This window comes from Fringilla coelebs, assembly GCF_963513975.1.
Source record: "Fringilla coelebs genome assembly, chromosome: 9".
Taxonomy (NCBI): Eukaryota; Metazoa; Chordata; class Aves; order Passeriformes; family Fringillidae; genus Fringilla; species Fringilla coelebs.
In genome coordinates this window covers 8,975,877-9,000,357 of record NC_140067.1, presented here as the reverse complement: position 1 = coordinate 9,000,357, position 24,481 = coordinate 8,975,877, and the positions used below count along the sequence as shown (strand labels likewise).

Sequence of the window (24,481 nt, the reverse complement as noted above, 5' to 3'; positions counted from 1 at the left end):
TGTCTCTATCATCTGCTCAGTATAGCTGGATGATGGTTAACATTTGTAAGAGCTATTTTTCATATCACCATGTAATAGAAATTAATATAGCTGAAATTTTAAACAAACGTTAAAGAAACCAAAAATAGGAATGCAAATCCTTTTATCCTGAAGTATTATTTTTATACTGAAATCTTGCTGAACTGCATGCATTCCAGGATTGCATGTTTACAACACTTTATTAAATATCAGATTCAGAAGCATTTATCTTCTTTTTAAAGACTGTATATGTGGGCAAATTTAGAAACTCAAAAATTACTGTCACCAAGACTGGCAATATCTGCACCAGAAGAGCAACAACTTAAATATCCTGAATCTAGCTGAATACTTTCACTTAAATGCTTTGTCAAGCATGGTCCTAAAGCATTCCCTTCCAGTAAAATGCTGCCTGAAGTAGGCATGCTCTTTTTGTCTTGAATTCTAGCAGGCTCATCGTACTTTTAACAATATATATTAATACCTTTTAATTAATATGTTCTAGCAATATTGCTTACCTTGAGATGTCCCCCCAGTACCACTCTGCTTCCTGCAGAGAGAAACTGGAATTGTCCTTTATTCCATTTGTATTGACTGGAGTCATTGGTTTGGGGGGCTTTGGAGGAAGAGCTGAAAAAGAAAAACAGATTAACAAAAGGTAAACAGGAGAAAATAATCACTAAACTGTTAATGAAATACTACAGAAAAAAAAATAAAGCAAGAGAAAATGTGCATCTTGAACTCAGCTTTCAAGCTCTCTCAAACCAAATGAACTTGTAATCTTAAAGCAAGTCTGAAGTCAACTGTTCACTGTGATCTGAGATTTTTTAGTATCAAATGCTTGAGGGAGGGGAAAAGTAAGGAGTATGAGGAAATGTGAGTTTTTGTTAAAAGAAGACTGGTGCAGGCACGACTACAAGGGCAGGTGCCGCCTAAAGCTCCGAACAAATGACAAAGGTGTATTGTGTTTGAAAGCCACAGCCTGGAGAGCACTGGGCACCACGATGGAAAAACTCCAGTTGCTCAGGCATCAGCAGCCCTGAAGCCAGCCCACAAGAGCAAACAGGTGAACTCTTCAGAGGGAAAAACACTGATAGAGAGCAGTGGTGGCTGGGCAGGGCTGTATCTGTCACACACCCAAGGTTCATGTTTCACCTTGGGTTTGTCACTTAGGCTTCTGTTTGGAGCTAAGACTGGGACTCTTTGAGTACTGCAGGACATGAGGTGATAAGGGAAGGGGACAGGGGATGATAGGTAACTGTTAGAGTGCCTGCACTGCTTTGCTGAAGTGCAAGCTGAAGTGTTTACCACAGGAAAGGGGATGCTACAGATGCCCAACAGACAGGCAGAACTGCATACCTGCAGGGCTGGTGCAAGCCTGCCCAGAATTCCCCTATCCCGAATTCATGGCAAACAGGCTTTTACTTCCATCTCAAAATAGGTAACACAATGTAAGGGCATATGAGATACCAAAGCTGTTTCTGTTTGGCCAGTTTTTGCTCAAACAACTTTATCATGACCTGACTGTAAGCCCTGAATCAGTTAATGCAGCAGCCACAGGCACATTCAGGCACTGGGAGAGACTGGTCTGTGAGCAGAAATGTATTATACATTCTCTCCTGGAAAGCTGTCCTGAATGCTCTCCCCTGTTTTGCAAAGACTGGATGCTTCATCAAGAACACTGCCACTGAAAAAGAACATTTTTTAGGTATTTCCTGAGAGTGCTTTACGGAGGGACAGGTCACATTCTCATTCAGAGTAAGAAAGCAGCTACACACACTGATTTGCTGCTAGCATGTTTCCAAGTCAGACCCTGTACATCTGCTCCCAGCCCTGTGCCCTCGCCATCAGATTACACAGGCACCAGCGAGCAGGCCTGACACAGTGACAACAGCCATCTTTCAGATGCACAGGTACACACAGGAACACAAATAAAGGCAGCAGAAAGAAGATTTTGATCTCCAGCTTCAGCACGGAGTGGCTTAGCACTGAGAAGTGTGCTACTTGGCACCATCCAGCTGCTCACCTCCGAGCCACACCTCCCACATTAAAGAAGAGAAAACAGCCTTCCAACTGCAGCTCCAAATACCATTTCATGCTGAATATCCAACACAGTAACTTCACTGTTCTCTGACAAACCAGTAGATGCTTTAATTGAGCCAATCTAAACTAAATGTGAACCTTGACCCAGACGTTTGCACCCTGGGGTTGCTGACCAAACACCTGATTCAGATAGCAGCATTCATTCTGCGGGACCGAGCGCTAAACCCGAGCATACAGGTTCTTTTTATGGGGTGAGCTGGGAACTTTCAGGTGTGCACACATCTAGTGAGGCAATAACAGGTCTTGTTGTAAAAGGAAGGTGAAAACCTTCAGATTCAGTGGAGTAGCTTCCTGGTTAGGAAGCTTCAGTTATTCCTAGCCTAACTACTACAGTTGTTTGTGTAGTGCACAAGTATTTGCACAAAGCACCATTGAGAGTAGGACATGGCTCCAACCCTACTTGGCTTGAAGCTCCCAGCCCCATTCAGGGTCAGAGGAACAGATATCCAGGCTAAGCCTGTGGAATCAATTGCATTCACTGTGCTGTTCCATCTCCCTCATTCAGAGTTCCTGAGTTAGGAAATGTCATCAGGTCCTCCCTGCTCCCAACATCACAGCTACAGCAGTCCTGTGTCTCATCAGAGTCACAGTAAATCTCAGGTCAGAAAACCTGCAGATTCACTCCAGAATCTCTTGTAGGCTCTGACTCATCAAAAAGCATATTAGGTTTTACAAAACACACAAGAGTGCAGAGAGTTCTTAGAAAAGTGCACCAGCACCTGCAATTATTTCAAAGGGACCTTCAAATTAAGGCCTGGACATATCAACAACTTCAAGCTATTTTACAGTGTAAAAAGCCTGTTTTACACTTGTAGTAGGGGCTTTCCAGAAGGGGCTTTCAAGTGTTCTCTAGAATACTTAAATACTTCTCTAGCCCTCCTTGTAAGATTAAGTCTTGCTCCTTTATACACTGTGGGATTATTTGGCAGCTTTGTTAGGGCTCACTCCAAAGCACTGGGTGCAGAAAAGCAAACTAGCAAAGACCAGAAAGGTAAGGAATGGGAGTCTGGACTCAGAGCACTAATCATTACACCAAGTGTCCCTACTACAGGTGGGAGTTTCTCCTTTCCATTAATAGGCAGATATCAGTTCTCACTATCAGGACGTTGCCTACAGAACTTCATTCTTTATAAGAAAACTGGAAGGAAATTCTTTCAGGGAAAAGAATAAGGCTTGGACCAGTTCCTGTAAAACCTGACTCATGGAAGTCAGTCCTTTACACAATAGACTTTTGAAAAATGCTTTTTAATAGCTTGCACATTTCAAAAATACAAAACTATTTGCAAGGGTGGATCCTGTTTCCAGAGAGCTATGTATCTAATTCTTTACTTTCAATGCTTTGAGCTCTTTGAGTCACAATAGCTTTTCCCCTGTACTGGATGCAGAACCAGGCCCTTGCTCTTGCTTTATCCCTTAGGCCAGCATGCCCATCTATTTCAGCATTTCTTGGCTACCCTCTCAGCCCACAGACTTTAGTCTGCACAAATGGAGAACACTCACAAAGGTAGTTTAAAAGCCTCACAGCCCAGCCCCGTGATGACAAAGGGGAATATTTTGTAATGGCATGGCAAGTCTACTGCAACAGAGCAGCACCTACCACACTGCTGCTCTCATAATGCTGGCCCAAGAGGTTGCTAAGAGAGGCATCCTAAAGAAGTTTTTGCTTAGTACCTAGATACTGACAACCCTGCTAGGAGAAATCCTGTGCTGTTTCTATGAGAAGCTACAGAAAGCCTCAAAGAGTCCACAGATTTTGATTTTAAATTCAAAAGAATTCAGTTTTATATACCTTACTCAATGAATATTAGAGATCTAAAATCCTAGAATGAAGTAAGATAAGACTGTCTTGAAGTCAACAGGAATGCTTTCAAGAGCAGCCGTGTTTCTTTCCATGTCACTGAGTCCAATTCTGATCTAGCCACAGGCACAGTTTTACTTTATCTCAAAACCAGCTCCGATTAAAGTGAGTGATCCTGATGGTTTCTTGCCTCCTTTTTCCTGGGAGAGAAACACTGATCAGAAGTGATTAGCAGCACAACAGATCTATCTGTTCTAATAAAGAACCTTCTCTTTGCACCAGATACACAACCATCCTTCCCCTAGCATGTCTCTAGGACAGCTTTAGAGCAGAGATCTTTCCAAACACCAAAAGGTGACAGCTCAGTGGCACCCTTCACTCCCACATGGGAACATTCCAAAGATCAGGTTCAGCCCTCGGTGACCGCCTGGCAATGAGAGCAGACTGGCTCTCCCTCATGCACTCATGGGCAGATCTGGTTTTAATTTCTCCAGCAACTCTACTTCCCTCTTTCTAGCTTTCCCAGGCAGACTAGCTTGAGCTAAATCCCAATCCAAGCTTAGTGTCACTTAGAAGGGGGAAATAAAAGCGAGCTGGTGATGGAGCAGAGGGATGGCAGCCAGTGTGTGCCGGGCGTGGGATGGGATGTTGCTGACGTCAGGCGCTGAACGCTGCCGTGCCATTTCCAGCAGGAATCTCCAGGGAGCTGCTCCCACAGCCGCTGTGCAGGGCCCTGGAGAGACGAGCCCATGGACTGGGCTCTACCAAAGGTACTGCCCCAGGGTGCTTTCCTGACTGTGCAAAATTGTTTTTTGAAAAGGTGACTTGTGACTTTAACTGAGCTGACTCTCTGAAATTCAAGGCGCCTCCAACACCCAGGCAGGCAGGAAAGCTGGCAAGTGCCTGCAGTCCAACGCTGCCGTGTTTCTTTTAAAGTCTCTCATAAAAAATCGTGGGATATATTGGTCCTCAATTTAACTGCAGTGGAGTAGGCAGTGACTTCAATGAGATACACACATTCCCCAGTCAGGTTTTGAATAAAAAATTTTACAAGTTTACATGATCTGAGAGCCACTGAGCCCTGTGTGTGAGGGTTTTCAGTGGCACTGATTCAGGAGGAAAACGGGAGGAATGCCTCGGTTATCCAAGTGCTATAACCCGTGCAGTACCCAGTCAAGCAGCTGTTTCTTCTCTGGCTGCAGTATTTGCATACAAAATTAACCTGCCAGTTAATTAAACTCTAATTTTCACTTTGAAGGCAGATGCCACCTAGTCTAAGAATGGCTCCACAACTTATTTCTTCCAGTATTTTCCAAGAGCTTCAAACCATATACTTAAGAGTGTAGCAGGTTGAAATGCAGCATTACATCTACCTTACTGTTACAAATAATCACAACTACCAAGTACTCTGATAAAGTCAATTTTAAGTCCCTCAGCACTTTCATGGGCTTGTTTACTAGCCTTCTTTCTGATGCTCTCAATCTACTCTCTCTCTACATTGTGACAAGCAGAAAACAGATCAGAGGATTTCCAAGACAGTTACTCAGCTTCAAAAAGGCTGATGTACAGTAGATACCCTGCAAACTGTAATATAAAGCTCTACAAAGTGTCATTGCTATGGAAACATGCAAGTAATCTGTGGTTAGGCCAGCTAACATTTTAATGACATAGTCCTTGAGGAGAGAAGGGTTTTCCCTTTGGAGATATAGATGAAGACTTGGAATGAAAATGTAGGCTAGCTTTGTTGAAAAGAAAAATTCACCCCAATCTTTAACTGCTCTCTGCCGTCTTACTCAATTTCTCAAGCACTCTTCTCAATTTCTCTAGCACATTTCAGGCAAAGCCTCAAAATCTTTCCCTCCCTCAGGAGTCCTGCACTTGTCCCTGCTGCATGAGAACCCCTCAAAGCTATCTGTGAAAAAAGCACAGGTTTTCCAGCTGACACAGAGGAGGGTTGTGCACACCTGCTGACAGCAGCTCCTTCCCCAGCACGGGCAGGTAAATGATTTTGGCAGCTCCACATCTCAGCTCTCCTGCCAGAGCCCTTCTGCAGAGCGCTGAGCACCGGCGCCCTTCGGAGCTGCCCTTCCTCAAAGGGCAGCTCATGTGCACAGAGAACTGCTCTGGGAACGGGGAAGGAAGCTCCTTGATGGAATTATTGCTGGCCACAGAACCTCAGGCATGCTCACATTTTCACCCTCCTCCCCCAAAATAGGCCAGATGCCAAGGAGTAAGACATATTCAAAGAATTGAAGTCTTTCAATATCTCATTACAGAAAACAGCAGACAAGTTGGCAGAAGGCCAGGCAGGCTTCCAATGAAAACACTCCCATTATAGCTTTGCTTATGTTTCTATGAACTTTCATAAAAAACAACACCTTTAAGAAATATTTCAGTTTTTATTAATTGGCTTTTTTGATAAAGATCTGTTTTGTTTGAAAACTCCCCAACTATCCAGCCCTCTCCCACACCTCCCAATCACTGTTTCACCTCCTACAACCCAACAGGCTTCTGCTGCACTCTGTTCCTCATGAGCATCCACAGCTACTGCACAGGTTAAAATATTATCTGCTCTGGGGCACCTGCACAACAGGGGGCAACAACAGTCTGTGAAGAGGCTGGATCAAATTGAGCATTCCTTTGGGCATTTCAAAAGCATCTCTCACTACTCTGCAAGCCCTATTACTTCATGGGCTCAGACATAAGAAATGGAAGATGTTCACAGTCAGATAAAAGACGTGGGTATCTCTGACTTCTGTACCAAAACACAGCTCCTCCCCTTCATTCCAGTCTTTGCATGAAGGTGCAAAGCCAAAAATCCCTCAGCTTCCCAATTATTTTAATTGCCCAAAGAAAAATTGTTTTCCTTCCAACCCAGAGCCCAGAGTAACTGCTGCAAAGCTACAGCAATGCCAGAGGTTCCATGATCAACAGGGTTGAGGTGACTGTCCCAAAATTAACATGAGGAGGATAAAAAGGATAAGTCCTCTTTCACCTACCAGGCATAATTAGCACACTCTTAATGAACTGGAGAGGTTTTAGAACTTTTGTCATGTTTCATCACTCAAAGATTATCACTATCCAGTGTCACATGCCTGGCTAGCACAAGGAAGGAATAATTTTATTATATAAACAGCAGGCCCAGGCTTTTGCCAACTCTGGATGAAAGTCCATGACAGATGTTTTATTGCCATGAAAATTTCAGATATTCAACAAGAATATTGTACTTTACAGTATCAAATGTCAGGTCTAGAAGACTCTACAGCAAAAGTAAACATAAAGTGCAAGGAGCAAGGACTTTCCCTTTTTGCTTTCTAAGTAAAGCAGCTCCTCATCTGCCTTCACAGAAGAAACACCAGAGCATGTTTTCTACTCCTCCACAGGCAGAGTCTTCAGAACACTATTAAAAGTACTCTTTGGTCACTATGCGGGAACAGATTTTTTGACAAGAGCAAGGAAAACACAAAATTCAGAATAAGAAAGAACTACAGTGATTGAGAACGAAGAACTGGCTTTTCATTGTAGAAGAGAGGGAATGAAGTCAGGCCCTAGCAGTGCCAGCTATGGCTAGGAGACATACCAAAGCCAAAAGAAAAATATCTTTTAAATAATAACTAATTTTAAATAATAAATAATTTAAATGAAAACAGCTCAGGGCTGTTTCCCTGAGGTATTTCAAAGACTAATCATCCATCCACATGTCAGGTACAAACCTCACAGGGGATCCAGTTCACAGAAATAACTGGTGCTACTGAGAAGTTTGCTGCACAAGAGGCTATTTAGAAATAATAATACAGCTGCAAATGCATATGATTCTTGCTGCTATAAGCAGCATTTTATTTCAGCTTACCATGAGCTCCAATCTTTCAGAGCAGTATGTAAAATTGTTCCTCATACAGTACCTGTCCTTGTGCTGTGTCAAACCATTTTCTAGCTCCAAAGCACAAATATTTCAACACCACCTAAATTGCTCAGAGTGAGCCATCTAAATCAAGATCAGAAGGTGCATTTCTAAATCAAGACTCCAGAAGAAATTTGAAGGTAAAAAAGTATTCAGAGGGAATCGGTTGTGCACTTTGTCATGAGCCATCTTTTTTAAGAACCTTGATCTTGAAGGAAGCTCCACTGAGGCAGAAGTCCCAATCCACGGGGGGGATCCCACACAGTGCCTGTAGCAGAAGGGGAGGTTCAGAGCAGACATGGAAGAGTCAAGCCTGGCCATTGCTCATGCTCAGATTTTATCTCCTTACTCATTACATGGTGATCTTCAAAGTATTCTAATGAAATCCATTTCAGAGCAGCAGCTTGACTTCTCTCACTGCCCCAAAACTTATCAGAGAGACTGTACTGTACCCTTCAAAACTGAAAGGATCTTAAACACTCATCTCATTGATTCAAGCTGCCTTGTATCCTTCAAGAGGCACTCTTGGAGACAGGAGATGAATCAGGGCAATGAAGCCAAAACCACCAAAGACTTCTAATTGGACACTTGGGAGCAGCTCCTCGAGGGGCAATGATGCAGATTCTGACAATGTCCCCAGGACAACTACACAGGGCAGAGCAGCAGGAGTACTGGAACACAGCACACAAATACAGCCTGGGAAATTCAATTGCAGCGTACAAATTCAGGTTGTAACAGACAGAATTTACAGGCTCAAATTCAATATTGTCAATGAACTTCTCATCCATTTTATCTCTACAGCATTTTCCTGGGACAGGTGTTGAGTGCAAGCCCTACTGCTCACACCTAAAAAGCCCCACATGCCAACAGTGAGACTAGTTCCCCCCATTACAGCAAATTTTCTTGAACTCCATTGCAGCAGCTGTTTTGTTCAGGGGTTTTTTAAGGGGGGGCATGCAAGGAAGGAAAGAATTCCTCCAAAAGAAAATATGATTGTGCGCAGCATTAAATTTTAGGGACTCCAGAGACAGAGGCTACAGAAGGTAAAAACCTATAAAACGGCTCTAGTGTTCTTCTTTCAAGGGTTAGAGGAAGAAACGAACAGAGAGTAAGCAGCAGTTAATAAAAGGAAAGGATTATTAGCAGTTATGAAAGGAAAGTTTGGAAGAAGAAAACTAACCTGAAGTACAGAAGTCACAAAGTGACACTGAACCAAAAGTCAAGTTATTCTGTAGCAAAGGAACAAACTGTATTAAGGACTACATTGGTGTTTTTATAATTCTTCCAAACCCACCAATTTTTGTGCAGGGAAATTTGATGCTTTTTGAAGCCATTTCTAGGTAACTGTTTGTCATCTTCAGGAATATCTGCTTTTAGAAGTAACATTGCTATGAACTACCACTAAAATCACAAAAACTGGTAGAGTCTGGGTGAATGCTGGAAGCAGTCACAGGCTGAAGCAGCTGAAGTATTTCATCTCCTTTTTCAAAGTGCTCTGCATGGAAGGCATCCATCTTGAGTGTGCTGCTGCACTCAAAGCCAGTGAAGACCCTGGATCCTGTTCAGCCACAGGAAAGCTTCAGAGCTCATTGTGCTTCGGCACCAGGATTCACCAGGCAGCTGGTTGGTGTTCAGCAGGGCAGCTGGAGTCCTTTTTGGAAAGGGCTACCAGAGACACCACCTGCACATTGCCTTTTTTTTTTTTTTTTTTTGTACTATATGAATCCTTGTAAAGCTCCCTGTGTACAGACACTTTTCTTCAGAACTAGAAAAACTTAAGATACTGGAATATATTCACTGGAACATTGCAGAATCTTCGTCTGTTGAGTGGAGGACACAGCAAACATGAAGGACAATGAAAATATCTTCTAAAGAAGTTACATCCCCTCACACTGTTAGGGGACCCAGCACCAGCTCATTGCTGTAGTTTATATTATGTGGAGAAGTGAATTCTTGCTTACTTAGCTATTGTACAGACTTTAACCTGTCAGAAGAAATGAGATAAAAAGCAGAAGAAAAAAAGACAATCTGACTCATTTCCATAGGGGCACTTAGTACATGAGCAGAGATTGTTCCTTAAGCATTACTCAGCAACCTACTTTACAAAAATGAGTTTTCCAAAAAATCCAGCTAGAACACGCCTATTGCTTTAATGGGACTGAAGTTTTACAGCAAACTGTTTCAACACAGTTAACAGTCTTTCTGACAATAATAAAGCCTAAGCTTTAAAACACACAGGGCATGCTGATAAAAGTATTCTTTATTCTTCTCTAGCTCTCTGCCCAAAAAGTGACTCACTAAACAACCAAGATGAGGTGATGTAAGGCACCCAACTGCGTTCAGTCCTGGGTGCAGATGTGTATGACCAGCTATGCCTCTGTTTTCCCAAGCTGTAGAGCAAAGATAAGCACAAACAGCTTCAGTCTGGAATAAGATAATCATGCAGGCAATGGCAAAGACAGAAGACAGCTCTGCTGCGTGGGAAAGCAACAGTCCCACAGAAAACTCCAGGAAGAGTCTTCTCCTTTTAACCATGTGAGACAGAAGGAACACCGTGATTAACTCCTGTCAGGTACAGGAATCACACAATACACAAAAGTGTTTGTAACAACAACTGCAGAAATAACATTTGCTGCAAAAACACACATAGGTGAGCTTTGTTTCTTCTCAGAATGTTCCCTCGTATTTTAGTTTGCATAAACCTACAGCTTTAAGAACACAGAGCTGAAAAACTCCTTTTAGCAAGTTCTGCCTCCCCAACTATTTCTACATAAACTGAAAACCTAGTAATAAACACAAATGTCAGCCTTTTAAGGCAGGCTCTCTCATCTCAAGCATAACAGCATTTCACTTTCTATTAATGATGCTATTTTTGTGGTCATGTATTTAATTGAAAGCTGATGAGTGATATTCTTTAACAGTTAGAGCCATCAAAAAGAAAATGAAATGCAAGGAATGCAAAAGCAAGCCTAAAAATGCAATCAGAAATAAAAGAATGGTTACAGAAGTCATTAAATAAAAAGGCCAGTAGAGAACTCTAGGTGAAACAAGAGCAGAATAGAAGCATTTCACACCACTGCCCTCATAGAAGCAGACTCCAATCCAAATAATTTTCCCAGATATGCAGAATACAGTGACTGAGCCTTGTTTACTCCCTGCTCTACCCCAAATCAGCCTGCACAAACTTCCCTTCTGTAACAGGGAAACTCTCAATCCCAAACATCTAATTTTTTTGAAATACAATTTCCAGCAAGACTTAAATTTGCAAAAAAAGACAGTTGAAGCTACAGTGCGGTTGTTTTGAATACATGCACTAGCAGGACTATTTTTATTTTTTTTTTAAGATGTGCAAGAACAGAACTTTTCTTTGATAAGCTTCTGGAGTCAGATAAGCTGAAGGACAACACTGACAATGCTATTCAAATTTGCATCTGTTCTCCCACTGGAAAACTAGTCAGGCATAGACAGGAAGTGTTCACCTACATCTGGCTACTGTGTACCACAAACCCAATCTGAGAAGCCACATTCAGTTTCCATTGTAACACTGAGAATGATACAGCACACCTGTATCCCCGTAAACACTGCCCTTGAGCTCAGAACCCTGTGTTTTCCAAATTACAATTACAGTATAGCTCCCCTAAAATAAGGGTTGTCAAATTATATATGAGACTGGAAACTATAATGAATAAATACAGTCTTTCCCTTGAATACTTGGAATACTTATCTTACTCATACACTGGCAGTGCTGCCTAAACTAAGTAGCCCACAAATTATTGCTCCCCCTGCTTAACTATAGAAAGATTTTGTAGCAACAGCATTGTTACAGCATATGAGGCAAGGCAAAGTGCTGTTCTTGAAAAAGACGGCTGGATCAAGTTATAAATGTAGTTAGTCATATTTCAGGGTTCAATCAGGTAGCTTCCATATAGCTTTAGGTCAAAGAGTTATTGTACTATCTGCTCATAGACAGAGCCCATTCTGCATTAGGAAGCCTGCCTTAAACTTGTGGTTTTCTTCATAACCCACACAAAGGAAACCAACCTCTAATTTGTAGTTGAGCCAAATATCTTTGCTGACATCTGTATCAGAAATCCCAGCGGACCACTCTTACTGATTTTCATCCAACTGTGACAAAATGTATTCAGTGATTACACATTTTATCACCAACACAACTGATAATGTATCCCAGATCTACAGAGGGAAAGACATTACTTAGCCCTTCTAAGTAAAAGTGAGGCAATACATCGGTAGTTGTGCTTTAGATACTCTGGTAACTTTTGCAGACAATTTGACATCCTCTGTTCAAAAACTTCTGGCAGTAACAACTTTTTGCAGACCTGAACCATGTTGTCAAATAAATTAAATTCAACCCAGAACCTATTTTTTTGTCTTTTCACATAGCAAGATCCACAGCAACAACAAACATATGAGTGAACCCCTGACAGTTTCCTAATGCCAGAGCCAGCACATGATGCTGCTACAGCAACAATACTCTAACTTAATCCATCAGTTGAGAAGCTGTTATGTTAGCTATATGCAAGTGATGGCCCCATTTGTGTTTTTAGATATTGAAAGTTTCTGGTTGTATGTAGTATTATGTGCCATAAAGAGATCCTCCCTTATGCCAGTGATGCATGTATAAATGCAAAATAAAACGAAAGCAGGAGGAAAAAGCATGAGGTAACAGGAGTCACCCTTCTGGTTGTCACCACTGTGGTTCCTGTGTTAGTTGTACTGCTCTAAACTATGCTTTGTGAGGCTGGCAGAGCTGCATCCCTAGTTCCACCTCTCTGTTTGGGAAAACTGTCCCAACTCCTACGTTTAGGATGGGTTAAAGCCTAGCAGAAAGCTTGCAGCTCCTTGTTACCGGACAGCGTCTGCTCAAGTCGAGAAAAAAGTGAGAGAGAGGCATTATTACTTTTATTTCTGAACTTTAGAGCAAACCTTGTAGCAGAGAGGCTCCAGGACTGCTCTGAACATCCATTTACACCTACAGCCCGAACAGCAAACACAAGCACACTGATAAGCTGGTGCAGGTGCACTGAGGCCTGACAGAAGCTCCGGCTGCGCTGCAGGCTGCCTGCCATCACCAGATTTTATTTCTGCATTATTATTGGGCAAGGCTAAGGTGGGTATTAACACAGCCTGCCAAGATAAATTAAAGGTCTACTGGTCCTTAACGAGAAACAGTATCCCCACCCTCGGCTCGGAGGTTACGGGTGACACCGCACATTATGTTCACCTTGCTTTTGTCTTCTGCCTCAAGTTTAGACGCAGTAAAATGTAATCAGGGGCAGTCATGCGTGAGCCCAGACACTCGGCTCCCGGGATCCGCCAGTGCCCGGTGCTGCGGCACAAAACCCAACCGGGGATGTCTCGGCTCAAGTTGTGGGAACAAAGGAGCGCTCCGGCTGCCGAGGCAGCGGGGCTGCACACCGCTGCTCTGGGGAGGACTGCACACCCCAGCCCGGGATGCTGCACACCCCAGCCCGGGATGCTGCACACTGCTGCTCTCGGGGGGCTGCACACCGCTGCTCTGGGGGGGCTGCACACCCCAGCTCGGGATGCTGCATACCCCAGCCCGGGATGCTGCACACTGCTGCTCCGGGGGCTGCATGCCCCAGCCCGGGATGCTGCACACCGCTGCTCCCGGGGGGCTGCACACCCCAGCTCGGGATGCTCACACTGCTGCTCTCGGGGGGCTGCACACCCCAGCCCGGGATGCTGCACACCGCTGCCCTCGGGGGGCTGCACACCCCAGCCCGGGATGCTGCACACCGCCGCTCCCAAGTGCTGCCACCACTCAGCCTCCCAGGAGCTCCGGCCACCGCGCCGGGAACGCTGCGCCGAAAAATCTTCACAAATTTTTGTTGGAAGCGGGCCAAATGGAGCTGTGGTTGTTACCGGGTGCAAAGGCAGTGACTTTATCCCAAGGCACGCCGAGTGTTTAAGCCTTCCAAATAGATTCCTCCACACTCCCCTTAGGGATGACCTACCATCCCAGGCCAGAAAATGCCTTCCCACCCTGCCTCCGGACAGGAGAAAGCAGAACCCCCTCTGCCACACTCTCCCTCCCTCCCCCTGCAATTTAAAAGTTGCAGTTCCACGAAATCAGGACATACACATGGGGATTATCCCATGCATCATTTCCAGCTCTGCCTTGTCCAGTTTAAAAATATGAAAGATAAAGTTACTGAACACTTCAGGGATCAGCCTGTAACATGAAGTCCTTTTGCTAACGGGTGTTTGGACTGTGCAGATCCTTGATCCCTGACAAGAGGGCTCCAGTGATGGAAGCATTGGCATTACTAATGATAGAAGAGCTGCTTCTTAATGTAAACTTTGAACAGCTCTGTAAGACTTTTGCATGGCCAAATTCTTACAGAAACACTGGAAAGTTGTTTTCTAACCAGTTCATTTTGTCCAGTCCCTTTTAGCAGCCTCCTTGAACTAAGTCATTCAAGGGGCTTTATATTTTTTTTTCTTTTTAAATAAAAGCCCCACACTAATTGCTTTAAGTCACCTACAATGGGACTTGGGTTTTTGTTCATTTGATACAAGCACACACAAATACTTACCTCGTGAATAGTTAAAAATCAAAAGCATTTACAAGAAAGATATCCTTTAAAATTCACAGAAGCAAAGTGATTTGACTGAACTTTAGGCTTTCAGGAGTAACATCTAAAAATAGGTAGTGTCAGCTATGCAAGAATTTAATGAGTAGTGGCCAGTGCTGTGTGTATGAGAGACCTGTCCAATTTTTAAAGTGCCAGAATTACCAAAAGAAGCAAGTACAGGTCCTTGAGATCTAAAAATCTGAGGACGATCACCTCCTCCTGCTTTAATTAAAGTACCACATACCTCCAGAGAGAAAAATACAGCTCACTGTGCTGAAACAAAGAGAACAAACCACATTTGCAGATACATGCCACGATTCGGGCACAGGTTGAAAAGCACATTCTGAAAGTACGTGCCCCATAAAAGACAGCACTTGGAATTACTTATTTGCTATCAATTTCTCTGCAGGCTAAGAGTTTTGGTGCATATTTTACTGTACCTTCTGGCTGTACAGATCAGAGACCTGAGAAGATAAAGGCCCTTCAATTACCTTACTGCTTCAGCCTGTTTGACCCTTACAGGTATAGATACAGTTTCACCAGTACCCATTTATGCTTACTTTAATTCATTTACTAAAGAAAGATTCAACCTCTCCTCCTCACAAGCCTTCCCTCCCACCTCAGACACAAAAGAAACTTTCTGCCCCATCTAAAAACTTCAGGCAAGCAAGGGATAATGCATTCCCCTATTTTCAGCACTAGCAATCCATGGAGGGGGGAGGGAAGAAAAAGTGGATCAAATCCTTTTGAACAAGGTTATTAAGTGTTATCAAAGTAACTGTGCCCCCAGGGATGGATTCCAGCCCGTTCCCAAGTATTATCCCCCCATCACCGAAACCCAGCGACAGCACACACCTCATCCGTCACTGCTGGAAGAGAGCTGGGGAGAAAAGGGTCTTGGAGACTGTAAAAGCGATTAAACTGGAACTGAATGGAGGTGGGTAAATCACCACCATCAAAGTGTTACAGGCACATAAAGGCACACAGGTAAAGAGGATAATAAAAGCGCTCCTCTAGGAGCGAATACAGCCAAAATATACGCTTTTCAATAAAGGTTTTCAAAAAAGGAGACACGGGAGAGGGGCTGCGAGCAGCTCCCCTCCTCCTGCCTCCTTCCATCTCCCAAAAGTCACCATAAATTGCTCTTCTCCTCCCACCTCCCCCACAAAAAAACCCCCAGTATTAAAATACTTTTGCACAGGAGACATCGAGCTCAAGTCCCTGGGAAGTTTAGACAAAGTTTAACTAGAGATATTAATTTTCATCCCCCCTCCCCCTCTCATTTTAAAAGGGAAAAGTCTGCAGGAGGAGGGAGGGCAGGGATGGACGGCAGTCCCCGACCCGCTGCCAGGGGTGCGGGGCCAGCTCGCAGGCTTCGGCTCCCTACCTGGAGGGTCCATTTCAATGTAAAATATCAGCTCAGTGGAATAGGGCATCATCACTTCCCTCCAGTCCGTGTCATCGCGGTCCATATCCCACAACGTGTTGTACATCGCGACAGCCAAGTCCCGGCAGGGTTAGAAATAAGAGGTTGGATAGCTCGGCTTTTAATCGAGAGGTGGGAAAAAAAAAAAAAAAACGTGTGGGGGGGGATAAAAAAAAGAAAAAGAAAAAAAAAAGCCGAGAAGAATTCACCTCGCTGTAAAATAACGCTTCTAAAAAAAATTAAAAATCGCAAAATTAAACTTAAAAAAAATAGCCTCCACGCAAGTCACCTCAGCAGCTGCCCTACAGGAACTAAAGGTAGGTAGCAATATATATAATAATATATAGAGAGAGTGCTTCTTTTTGTTTAAAAAGACACCTTTCCACAGAAAAGCCACTTTCTTGAATTCTTTTTAAAAATCGCCGTTTTCGGGGTATTTTTAAAAGACAAGCCAAACAAGCCCCCCACAGGAAAGCCGGGGGATGGTGGGAAGCAGCGGATAAAAAGGGGCGATTTCAGTCTCTGGATGAATTCTTTCCGCCGGCGGAGGACGAGAAAGGAGGCAGCGGCGGCGGGCAACAATACGGGCGGGCGCGGAGCCCGAGCGGCGCGGGCGGCGCTGTGCCCGCGGTGCAGTGCGCGCCGGCGGGGCTGGGTGCGCGGGGCTCAGCGGCGGGCGGGCGGCCCGCGGCGGGGCCCGCCGTGCCCTGCTGGCGGCACGGGGCGATGGTGGGCGGCGGCGGCGGCGGCGGGCGGCGGGGCCGGGCTCGGGGCGGCCGCGCTCGGTGACATTTTAAGCGGCTCTGAGGAGCCCGGCCGCCGCCACCCGCCTCTTGCCGGGGACCGGGCCACGCCCCCCCGGCGCTAGGGGGCGGGGCTTCGCGCCGGATCTTTAACCCCTTGGAGGTGAACGGGGGTGTGTGTGTGTGCGGGCGCTTCCACGAGGCGGAGAGAGGGGTGGACAAAAAAAAAAAGACAGAAAGGGGGAATATGCCTCTTCGCGCCGCAGAGGCAGACCCACATAGAAGGCTTAGCACAGAACAAAAGTCTGATTTCCCCCTTTTCTAGCTTTTATCCGTCTCGCTTTCATCACTTTTCTCGACGCTCTTTCGCAGTGCTTCCCCCGTGCTGAGGCGCGCGGTGGCGGTGGTAGGTCTCCGGGCTGGCCGGCCGCCAAGGGGCCGCTGCCGCGGAGCACGCGCGGGGGGCGGGGGGAGCGGAGCGCAGTTGCCAGAGCTGCTGCCTTTGTCTGAGGGAGCAGCGAGCGCCGGGATTGGCAGAGGGCTGCGGGCGGCCCAGCCAATCAGCGCGCGGCGGGGCCGGCCGGCTCGATGGCGATTGGCCTCGAGCGCCGGTTACTAAGCGGGACAAAGGAAGGCGAGCGCTGAGGCGAGAGCGGGGTTCGGGGGGCGCGGGGTGACTCGGACCCGCATGCCGGCCCCGCATGCCGGCCGGGCAGCTCCCCGACACCGCCGGCCCCAGCGCTGGCCCTGGGGGAACCCCTCCTGTCCACACCGCCGGCGGGGCTGTCCCCGCCCCGAGCCGGTGCGGCGCAGCGCCGGGGCTACCGGCCACCCTCCAGCCCGGGCCGGCCGCCGTGTGGGGATGTGGGAGACCCGGGTACAGGTGTCCTGTGCAGGTAGAGCCGCTGGCCACATCCCCGGCGGGAGCCTGTCCTGGCTGACCCCTCAGCCGCTGCACTGGCCACAAGCACTGCCTCTCCTCCCTCTGCAGGGCCCCGGCAGCTGCCTGCTGTGTGAGCCACGTAATCGACGTAATAACCTGCCCATCTCAGAGGGCACCGTACCTAGCGAGTGTGAGCCGCGAGAAAAACCCGACGCGCTTTCTAGTGACATAACCAGCGGGGAGGGGGGGGAAACCAAAACCAAAAACCACAGGAAAAGGCACCAAACTGCATGTCTGTCTGTCACCAGGTTTGGGATAAGTCTGAGCTGCAAACACACCTGAAATGGAACCTCAGCCTGCCTGTTCAGCCACATCCCGATGGGCGGCCACAGCCCGCAGGCACCGGCGGGAGGCAGAAGTGCAGCCAGCTCGGCACTCAGCCTCGGATTTGGCGCGGCGAAGCATCATCCTTTAAGAAAGGCTGCTGCTGAGAAATTAAGGAAAAGTCCTTTCCCGAGACTCCCAGCTAGTGTCAGAGGCACAGGGATGGACAACACCTTCATCTGCTGTGGAGATCTCAGGGAAGGTTGGAAAACCCAGCACTGAAGTTGTCTGCTTTATTTGCACTTCAAAGCATAGAAGAGCAAGTGGCAAATAATTTGTCCTGCTCTGGCATTAGGTAGCAGCTCCTGAAAACACCCTTCTGGCTTGGCTGAACCTTAGGGTGACTGTGACATTGAATAACTGAAAGGCTGTACCCGATGGAAGAGTGTGAGGAAAGATCTGAAGTTTGCTGATGTATCACAACTTCCACAGCAAGCAATTTAGAGCAGCCTGCTCCAGGAACAGAGCTCCTTGAGGGATGGATGGCTGCAGAAGAGCACAGGGCTTTGATTCAAGTCACTCACTGCACATAAATTAATTTTATAAACCCATCCACAAACTCTGATTAATCCATGATAACCAGATATGATTCCTTTTTCTAATTTTTAAATTAAATTATTGAGCTGATACCATGTATCAGCTCCAGCTTCTTCAAAGGGAAATGCCCTCCTTGGAAGCACAGCTGGCTCCCCCAGTGAAATTTAACTTCGTGCTTTGTGCCCAAGCCATCAGCTGCCCACTGGCAAAGTGTGGGGCGTCCCACAAGGATCGGGCATGGGTGGAGGTGCAGAAGTGGATCCTGCTTTGCAGGCCCTGCAGAGCTGAAAACTGGGGCTGTGGTCCCTATGGCAGCCCCCAAACTTAGATTAGCAGCTGTGGCAGAGAGGGGGAAGGAGGCAGACTCAGGTTGAAATTCATTTTCCCCCTTCCTGCACCTCATTATAAGTTCCACCCACATAAGACCTAATTACTTGGCTTTTATGCTGGCAAAGTGGATTTCATCCTTGCTGTTTCCCATGGTGGTTGCCTTCATTTTCATGGCGGCACTGATGGTTACAGCTTATTGATGTTTTCACTTTAGTGATTTAAAGCAGAATACATTTTGTTATTAGCACTGGTTTCTCTCATTGCTGCTTTAATCAAAGATGCAATTTAAGGCAGAGGATTGTGTGTAATGGTAAACAGTAGGATAATGCCTTGAGAGAACAGAATATTAATGTGTTTTTATTTCTCAAAACTGTGCTTATAATTTACCCAAGATTGCTTGGCTCCCAAAACATACATAGGGGGTGCTCCCTTTCCTACCACACTGCCTGCCTTGCACCAGGGATGAGCATGGTGTGCATGTGTGTGCCCAGGGGGGAGAGGGAGGCACATCTGCTGCCTTACACACTGCTAAACCCCCTCTGCCTGTGCCTTTCCCACAGGCACAAGGTCTGAGCATTGGAGAGCAGAGACAAAACTGCTCAAGGTCTGGGAGTGCTCCCACTGCCAAAACCTGGCCATGCAAACCCGATACATCACCCCAAAATGGGAAAAGCTACATTCAAACACTGAAACAAAATAATGGTGATTTGGCAGTGCCTTAGCAGGGGTCAGAGGGCTGGAGGTGGTGCCCCACGCTACTGACTGACAAGGGGCTGAAAGACAAGAAGTGAGCCCAGTGCCTGCTGCCTTCCCAACATCCCGACATCCTGTGTCAACGGCTGTGCATTTGCTCACTTTCCTCTCCTTGGATCTGACAATTTGCATTTCAAGGCAAGATTAAATATTGAAGTTTTGAGCGCTTCCATGTGCTTCAGGAGGAGCTGAACAGACCTGCACTGGAACAGACTGAACACAGAAAAGCCATTTGTGCCAAACTGCTTGGTTTCCTCTTTGCCGAGCCATGATAATGTGATATCCGACAGCTGAATGTAGGCCACAACGGGCTTTTATAGTTGGAAGGCTGCAAGAGGGAGGGGGGCTGGATCCACAGTGCTGCCAGCCAAGTGCATGAAAATGATGAGAGGCTTTTGGGGCAGGCAGGAGACTCCTGGACACTCCTGAGATCCAGACATTAGCTGCACTGTTAGCACAAGCCCACGGCCTGGTAGAGGGGAGCTTGGAGAAGGTAGAACTGCATTCACATCAGCAAGGACCACTCCCTGGCTGTCAGTAGATGCTACATGAAATTACTGGCCTTTTGCTGCTCAGACACTGGGATTTCTGGAGAATGTTCTGTGACTGGTGCCTAGCTTCCCACGGGGGCAGCCACACCTTGCAAGGAACAGCTCAAGAACAACCAGTTATGGCAGTTTGGTTTAGTTAACGGATCTTTCCTGTCTGTTTCTCAGCTCCTGGTGATGAGGAGACGAGAAAAAGCGCAAGGGTTTGTCTGCTTTGGCTCAGATGCTGCTTCTGGGTCTCAGTGTGGCTCAGTACACTGCAGACCAACCCTGGGGCTTGCTGGCAGGAGAAGAGGTGTTGGGAATGGCAGAGGTTCATCCTGCCTTCCTGAACCACAGGAACAGTGCAAGCACCATCTTCCCCTTCAGTTGTACAGTCAGAGCCCCAAAAGTACCACAGAGACCACAAAGCTTTTGCCGCAAGATTAAGAGTATTAATCCCTGCAGGGGTGAAGCAGCAGCAGTTTGCTTCCCTGCATCCTCCAGAACCTTCATGTGAAATGTAATGGGTGTTTTTAACAAGGACTGTGCTTCCTCTCTCTGCTTTATAGTCATTTTATGTCCTAACAGGCTGCAGAACAGTTGCCTCACTCCACCCCAGATGCGGCCACATTTCTGTGGTGAGGAAAAACTCTGGCAAGTGTGCTGAAGTCGGGTGCTTTGGTTTGAAAATTATACATTGCATTAAAAACCTGTATTAAAGAATAACATGTGGTCTGCAAAAAACATTCAAATGAAACACTTCAGTATTAGGAAGTGTCTTATTTACAGCAGTGAGAGCAGCTTGTGCCCTTTTCCCTCCCCTGTCTGCTGGGTAAAGAAAGAGTTTCAAATAGGGGCTCATGTCCATAAAGGTCGGAACACAAGGCATGCACATAGAGCTGAGCTCGTGAGGAATCATACATTAGGCATTTCCTAACTTAAAAGCACTTGGCTTTGCATTGTAAACAACATTCTTTTAACATAGGAAATAACATTAAAAAAAAATTAAAAAGATCTTTTAAATAAATGTCTACAATGTAGGTTGTTGCAGCTGGACCTAAGGTATTCCTCAGCAAGGCTTGGACTGGCCTTTCCTCACTGCTCCAGAGGCTTCTGCCCAAAAAATTTCAGGAGTAACGGTCTGGGATGGAAGTAGAAATCTGCTCTCCTGCAAAGGGAGAGGAGGTGTGTGTGGCTTTTGCTGCTGGACAGTGGATGCCAACCCCGTGCTCTGCACAGGGGTGTCTGGGGCGGACACATCTGCACCTGGAGAGTGCCCGGGGATGGATGAGGGGGTGGGCACGAGGTTGGGGGGGGGGGGGGGGGGTGAGGGAAAGGGCATGCTGCACTGAGCTGTGCTGAATTGCTGCTTTGGCAGACAGCACCGGGCCAGCTCTTTAGAAAGTTCACGTTCAGTTATTGTTTTGACAGGCTGCCAAAGTTTTCCTGAGGAATGCAGGCAGCAGAAGGGAAATGGTGATTTTCAAACTTTTTTTTTTATAACTCAGCCAAACCAGAATGGAATTTCATGGGAAAAGTGAAAGGTACATCTCTAGCCTCGGGGCATCGTTGCTGCCAAGTTTCAGGGTCTGGCTGCAAACAATGGAGGTGTCGGAGCATCTCCAAAGCGGTGCACCCTTGCACGAACTCACATGTGCTCACGCACACTCACACACACGCTGGAAGCATCTTCTCTAATGGTGACTGCTCCCAGAAAACTGACATTAACCCGCAGCGCTTTAAAAAGAGTATGCGTGGTGTAAAAGCAGGCGACAAAGTAGCTGATGGAAGGTTTGCGGCTTGGGAGGACATTTCGGGGCTCTCCTCACCCCGGTCCTGGCGTGCAGCCAGCCATGGGGGCACCGCTGCTCTCCACATGCTCTTCACTAGGTCAGTCCCAGAGCCACGGGGTATTTTTGCAGGTCTCCCTACCCCTAGGAAGGGCAGGAGGTTGTAAGCTCCCCTCCTCCTCCTCCTCCTCCACAGAGGGAGGAGAGCAGCCGGTGAGCCGGGCTCTAGCGCTGCAGCACCCCGGGGTCTGCGGGGCTGTGGAACCGGGCTGGGGAACTGCCAGTTACCTTATATTTTCCAGTACACTAATTTCTCTTGTCATCTTGCCAGTGACAAACAGAGAGAGTTAAACAGAGCAATCCATTAAAGAAGCAGCCTGACAGACCGATTGTTAAGGGTTTCAGCGATCCCCATTTACACTGGCTTGAAAAAAATTTTGCCTCGAGCAGCTCCAATTACAGAATTATCGGACCACACTCTGGTCCCTTTGTGCACTTCGCATCTCTGTCATCGTTCCAGGCCTCTCTCTATTTTGTTGCTTAGAAATGGTGAGCAAAATGGAAGGAGACTTGTAACAAATTCAGAGAAATTAGAGGGGGGATAAAAGAGAGAGAGAAAAGCTCCTTCTCTGATTCTAATGTCCTAAGCCAGGACACTTTTAAAATGTAACACTGTATAGGAATTTAAAATACTTTTCACTTCCTCTATTCATTGCTTTAATGCACTGGAACTACTTGCTTAGATTTCCCCCCCCTCCCCCCTCCCCCAAGGAATGTACAATAACCACTCTGTAAATTCCTCAGGTCCGATTTTAAGAGGTACTGTAGAACTTTATTCATGGAGGAAAGAAATAATCCCAATACCTTCCTGCAGTAACTCTTTTTAATAAACATGGCAGGGTATGTTTTGATCCCAGCCAGTGATGCAAGCAGCAGAAGAGGAAATCAGCATCACCTCTAGGAAAAGCAAGGTCTCAGCCCTGCTCTGCTGACATCCCACTTGGTGACCTTCAGGCTGGATTGCCAGCATGGGTTTGGAGGTGGCACCATTCCCGGTAAGAGGAATTCTGAAAAGCCCAGAGGATTTTCACTTCCGCAAAGCAAAGCTGAACTCTGTAGATTTGTTATTATTATGAAAAAAACCCCAACACAATCTTTTCCCTACCCTAGGATGCACAGCTGAAAAGTTTCCTAACCCTTCACCTTTGGCTGAAGAAGCATGGCCTCCCTGATGCAGCAGCTACGTGACATGGACATTATGTCCCCAACCCAGTGTGGCATCACCTGTTTATCTTCCAGCAAAGTCTCCCGTTCCTGGCCTCCCAAACACTGATTTGACCATCCCTCTGCCAGTATTATTCTGGTAGCAGTACCCTCATAAGTTCACAACATGTAAGAACCTCCTCCCTTTCCTTGCAGTGGAGATCATCTGGTTTTGGAGGGAGGGAAAGTGAACAAAGCCACCCCTGGGCAATGCTGGAGGAAGTTGAGATCAACCTTCAGTCCGAATGCACCAGGGAATGCTGGCTTCCCTCTGGCCCAAAACAGAAGGAAGTTTCTCATGGCTGAGTACCCAGTCCTGCCATGCAAGTCCTTTGCTCCCGTCCCTTTCCCTGGGATTTGATGGAACTGACCTATCCATTTCTCTGTGTCCAGGGAACCTCACTGCAGCATATCCATACTTGGAGCTCTGCACAGCTGCAGGAACAGAGACTTCCCACCCCAGATTTTGGGTGGAGATAGAAAGCAGGAGAAAAACTCCCATAACAAACCAGGGAGCTCTCGGGGGTATTGAAAAGTCCTCTCATTTCTTATTAATCACTTAGGCCAAGAACTCAAGTGTCGGCAGTGTGTTGGCCAGGGTTGTTTTCCTTGCAGTTATCCACATGCAATTCATGCCTTGGAAAATGACCCATTTACCATCATGCATTGTTGCTTAGCTACATGCGCTTTCCCTCTAAGTTTTCCCAAATGGAAACATGGCTCTATTTGCTTTGGAGATCATTTTCCCTGGCTTTCTCTGCTTTACAGTAAATAAGCATAAGAAGAAGAACCTCTGAATGCTGAGTGGAGAAATAAAACAAACAATGTGGTGTAGGGTGGGCATTTAAAATCTGGCATGTGAATGCAATGCCCTACTTTTCCAGCCAAGGTGATAGGCAGGGGGAGTTTGAGTAAAGGCAACTTGCAGGTCAGGTTCATTAAGACCTTTTTTTGTCTGTCATTTGCTTAAAGGTTCTTTCCCTGCTGAAGATTTCCAAACAATTCGGTTGAATAATTCTGGGTTACCAAGAGAAGAGTATTATTTCCCTGGAGGACAGGTGAGACTAAAGGGCACTGAGAACTCACTCTGTGTCTCTGCTGCTATGCCTGACTTGTGAAATCCTAGGTATCCTCTAGAAACATGCAGGAAAACACGTCCCTTATACCTGCAAACCAGGACACTAGTTTGAGCCACTAGACAAGACTTTATCCATCAAACACCAAAATTTCTCACGTTCACTAAGTCCTGACTACACTCTCATAGTGCATGGTGGGCACAGGCTGGCAGGTCAGCCACTGCAGCATCAAGTTCAGCTTCCCAGCACACTGGGTAAATCTTTGGGCCATTTGCTGGAATCCTGAGCCCACCAGTGCCTATGCTGCACAGACATCCCCAAAACATGTAACA

At 46.4% G+C, this 24,481-nt stretch overlaps 1 protein-coding gene across 3 annotated transcripts in view; it reads right to left on the bottom strand.

Annotated features, from left to right (window-relative positions):
* The window catches only part of LOC311156751 (phosphatidylinositol 3-kinase regulatory subunit gamma), a gene marked incomplete at its 5' end in the record, with an annotated part of 70,988 nt that overhangs the window by 10,127 nt on the left and 36,380 nt on the right, over nt 1–24,481 (bottom strand). For 2 of the 3 annotated variants that reach the window (XM_084210974.1, XM_084210975.1), the window contains one exon: nt 534–645. In XM_084210974.1, coding sequence (XP_084067100.1) covers nt 534–645 — 112 coding nt within the window. Of the gene's footprint in view, nt 1–533; nt 646–15,821; nt 16,434–24,481 lie in introns of those variants that run through there. The other variant, XM_084210976.1, reaches the window with a different exon arrangement.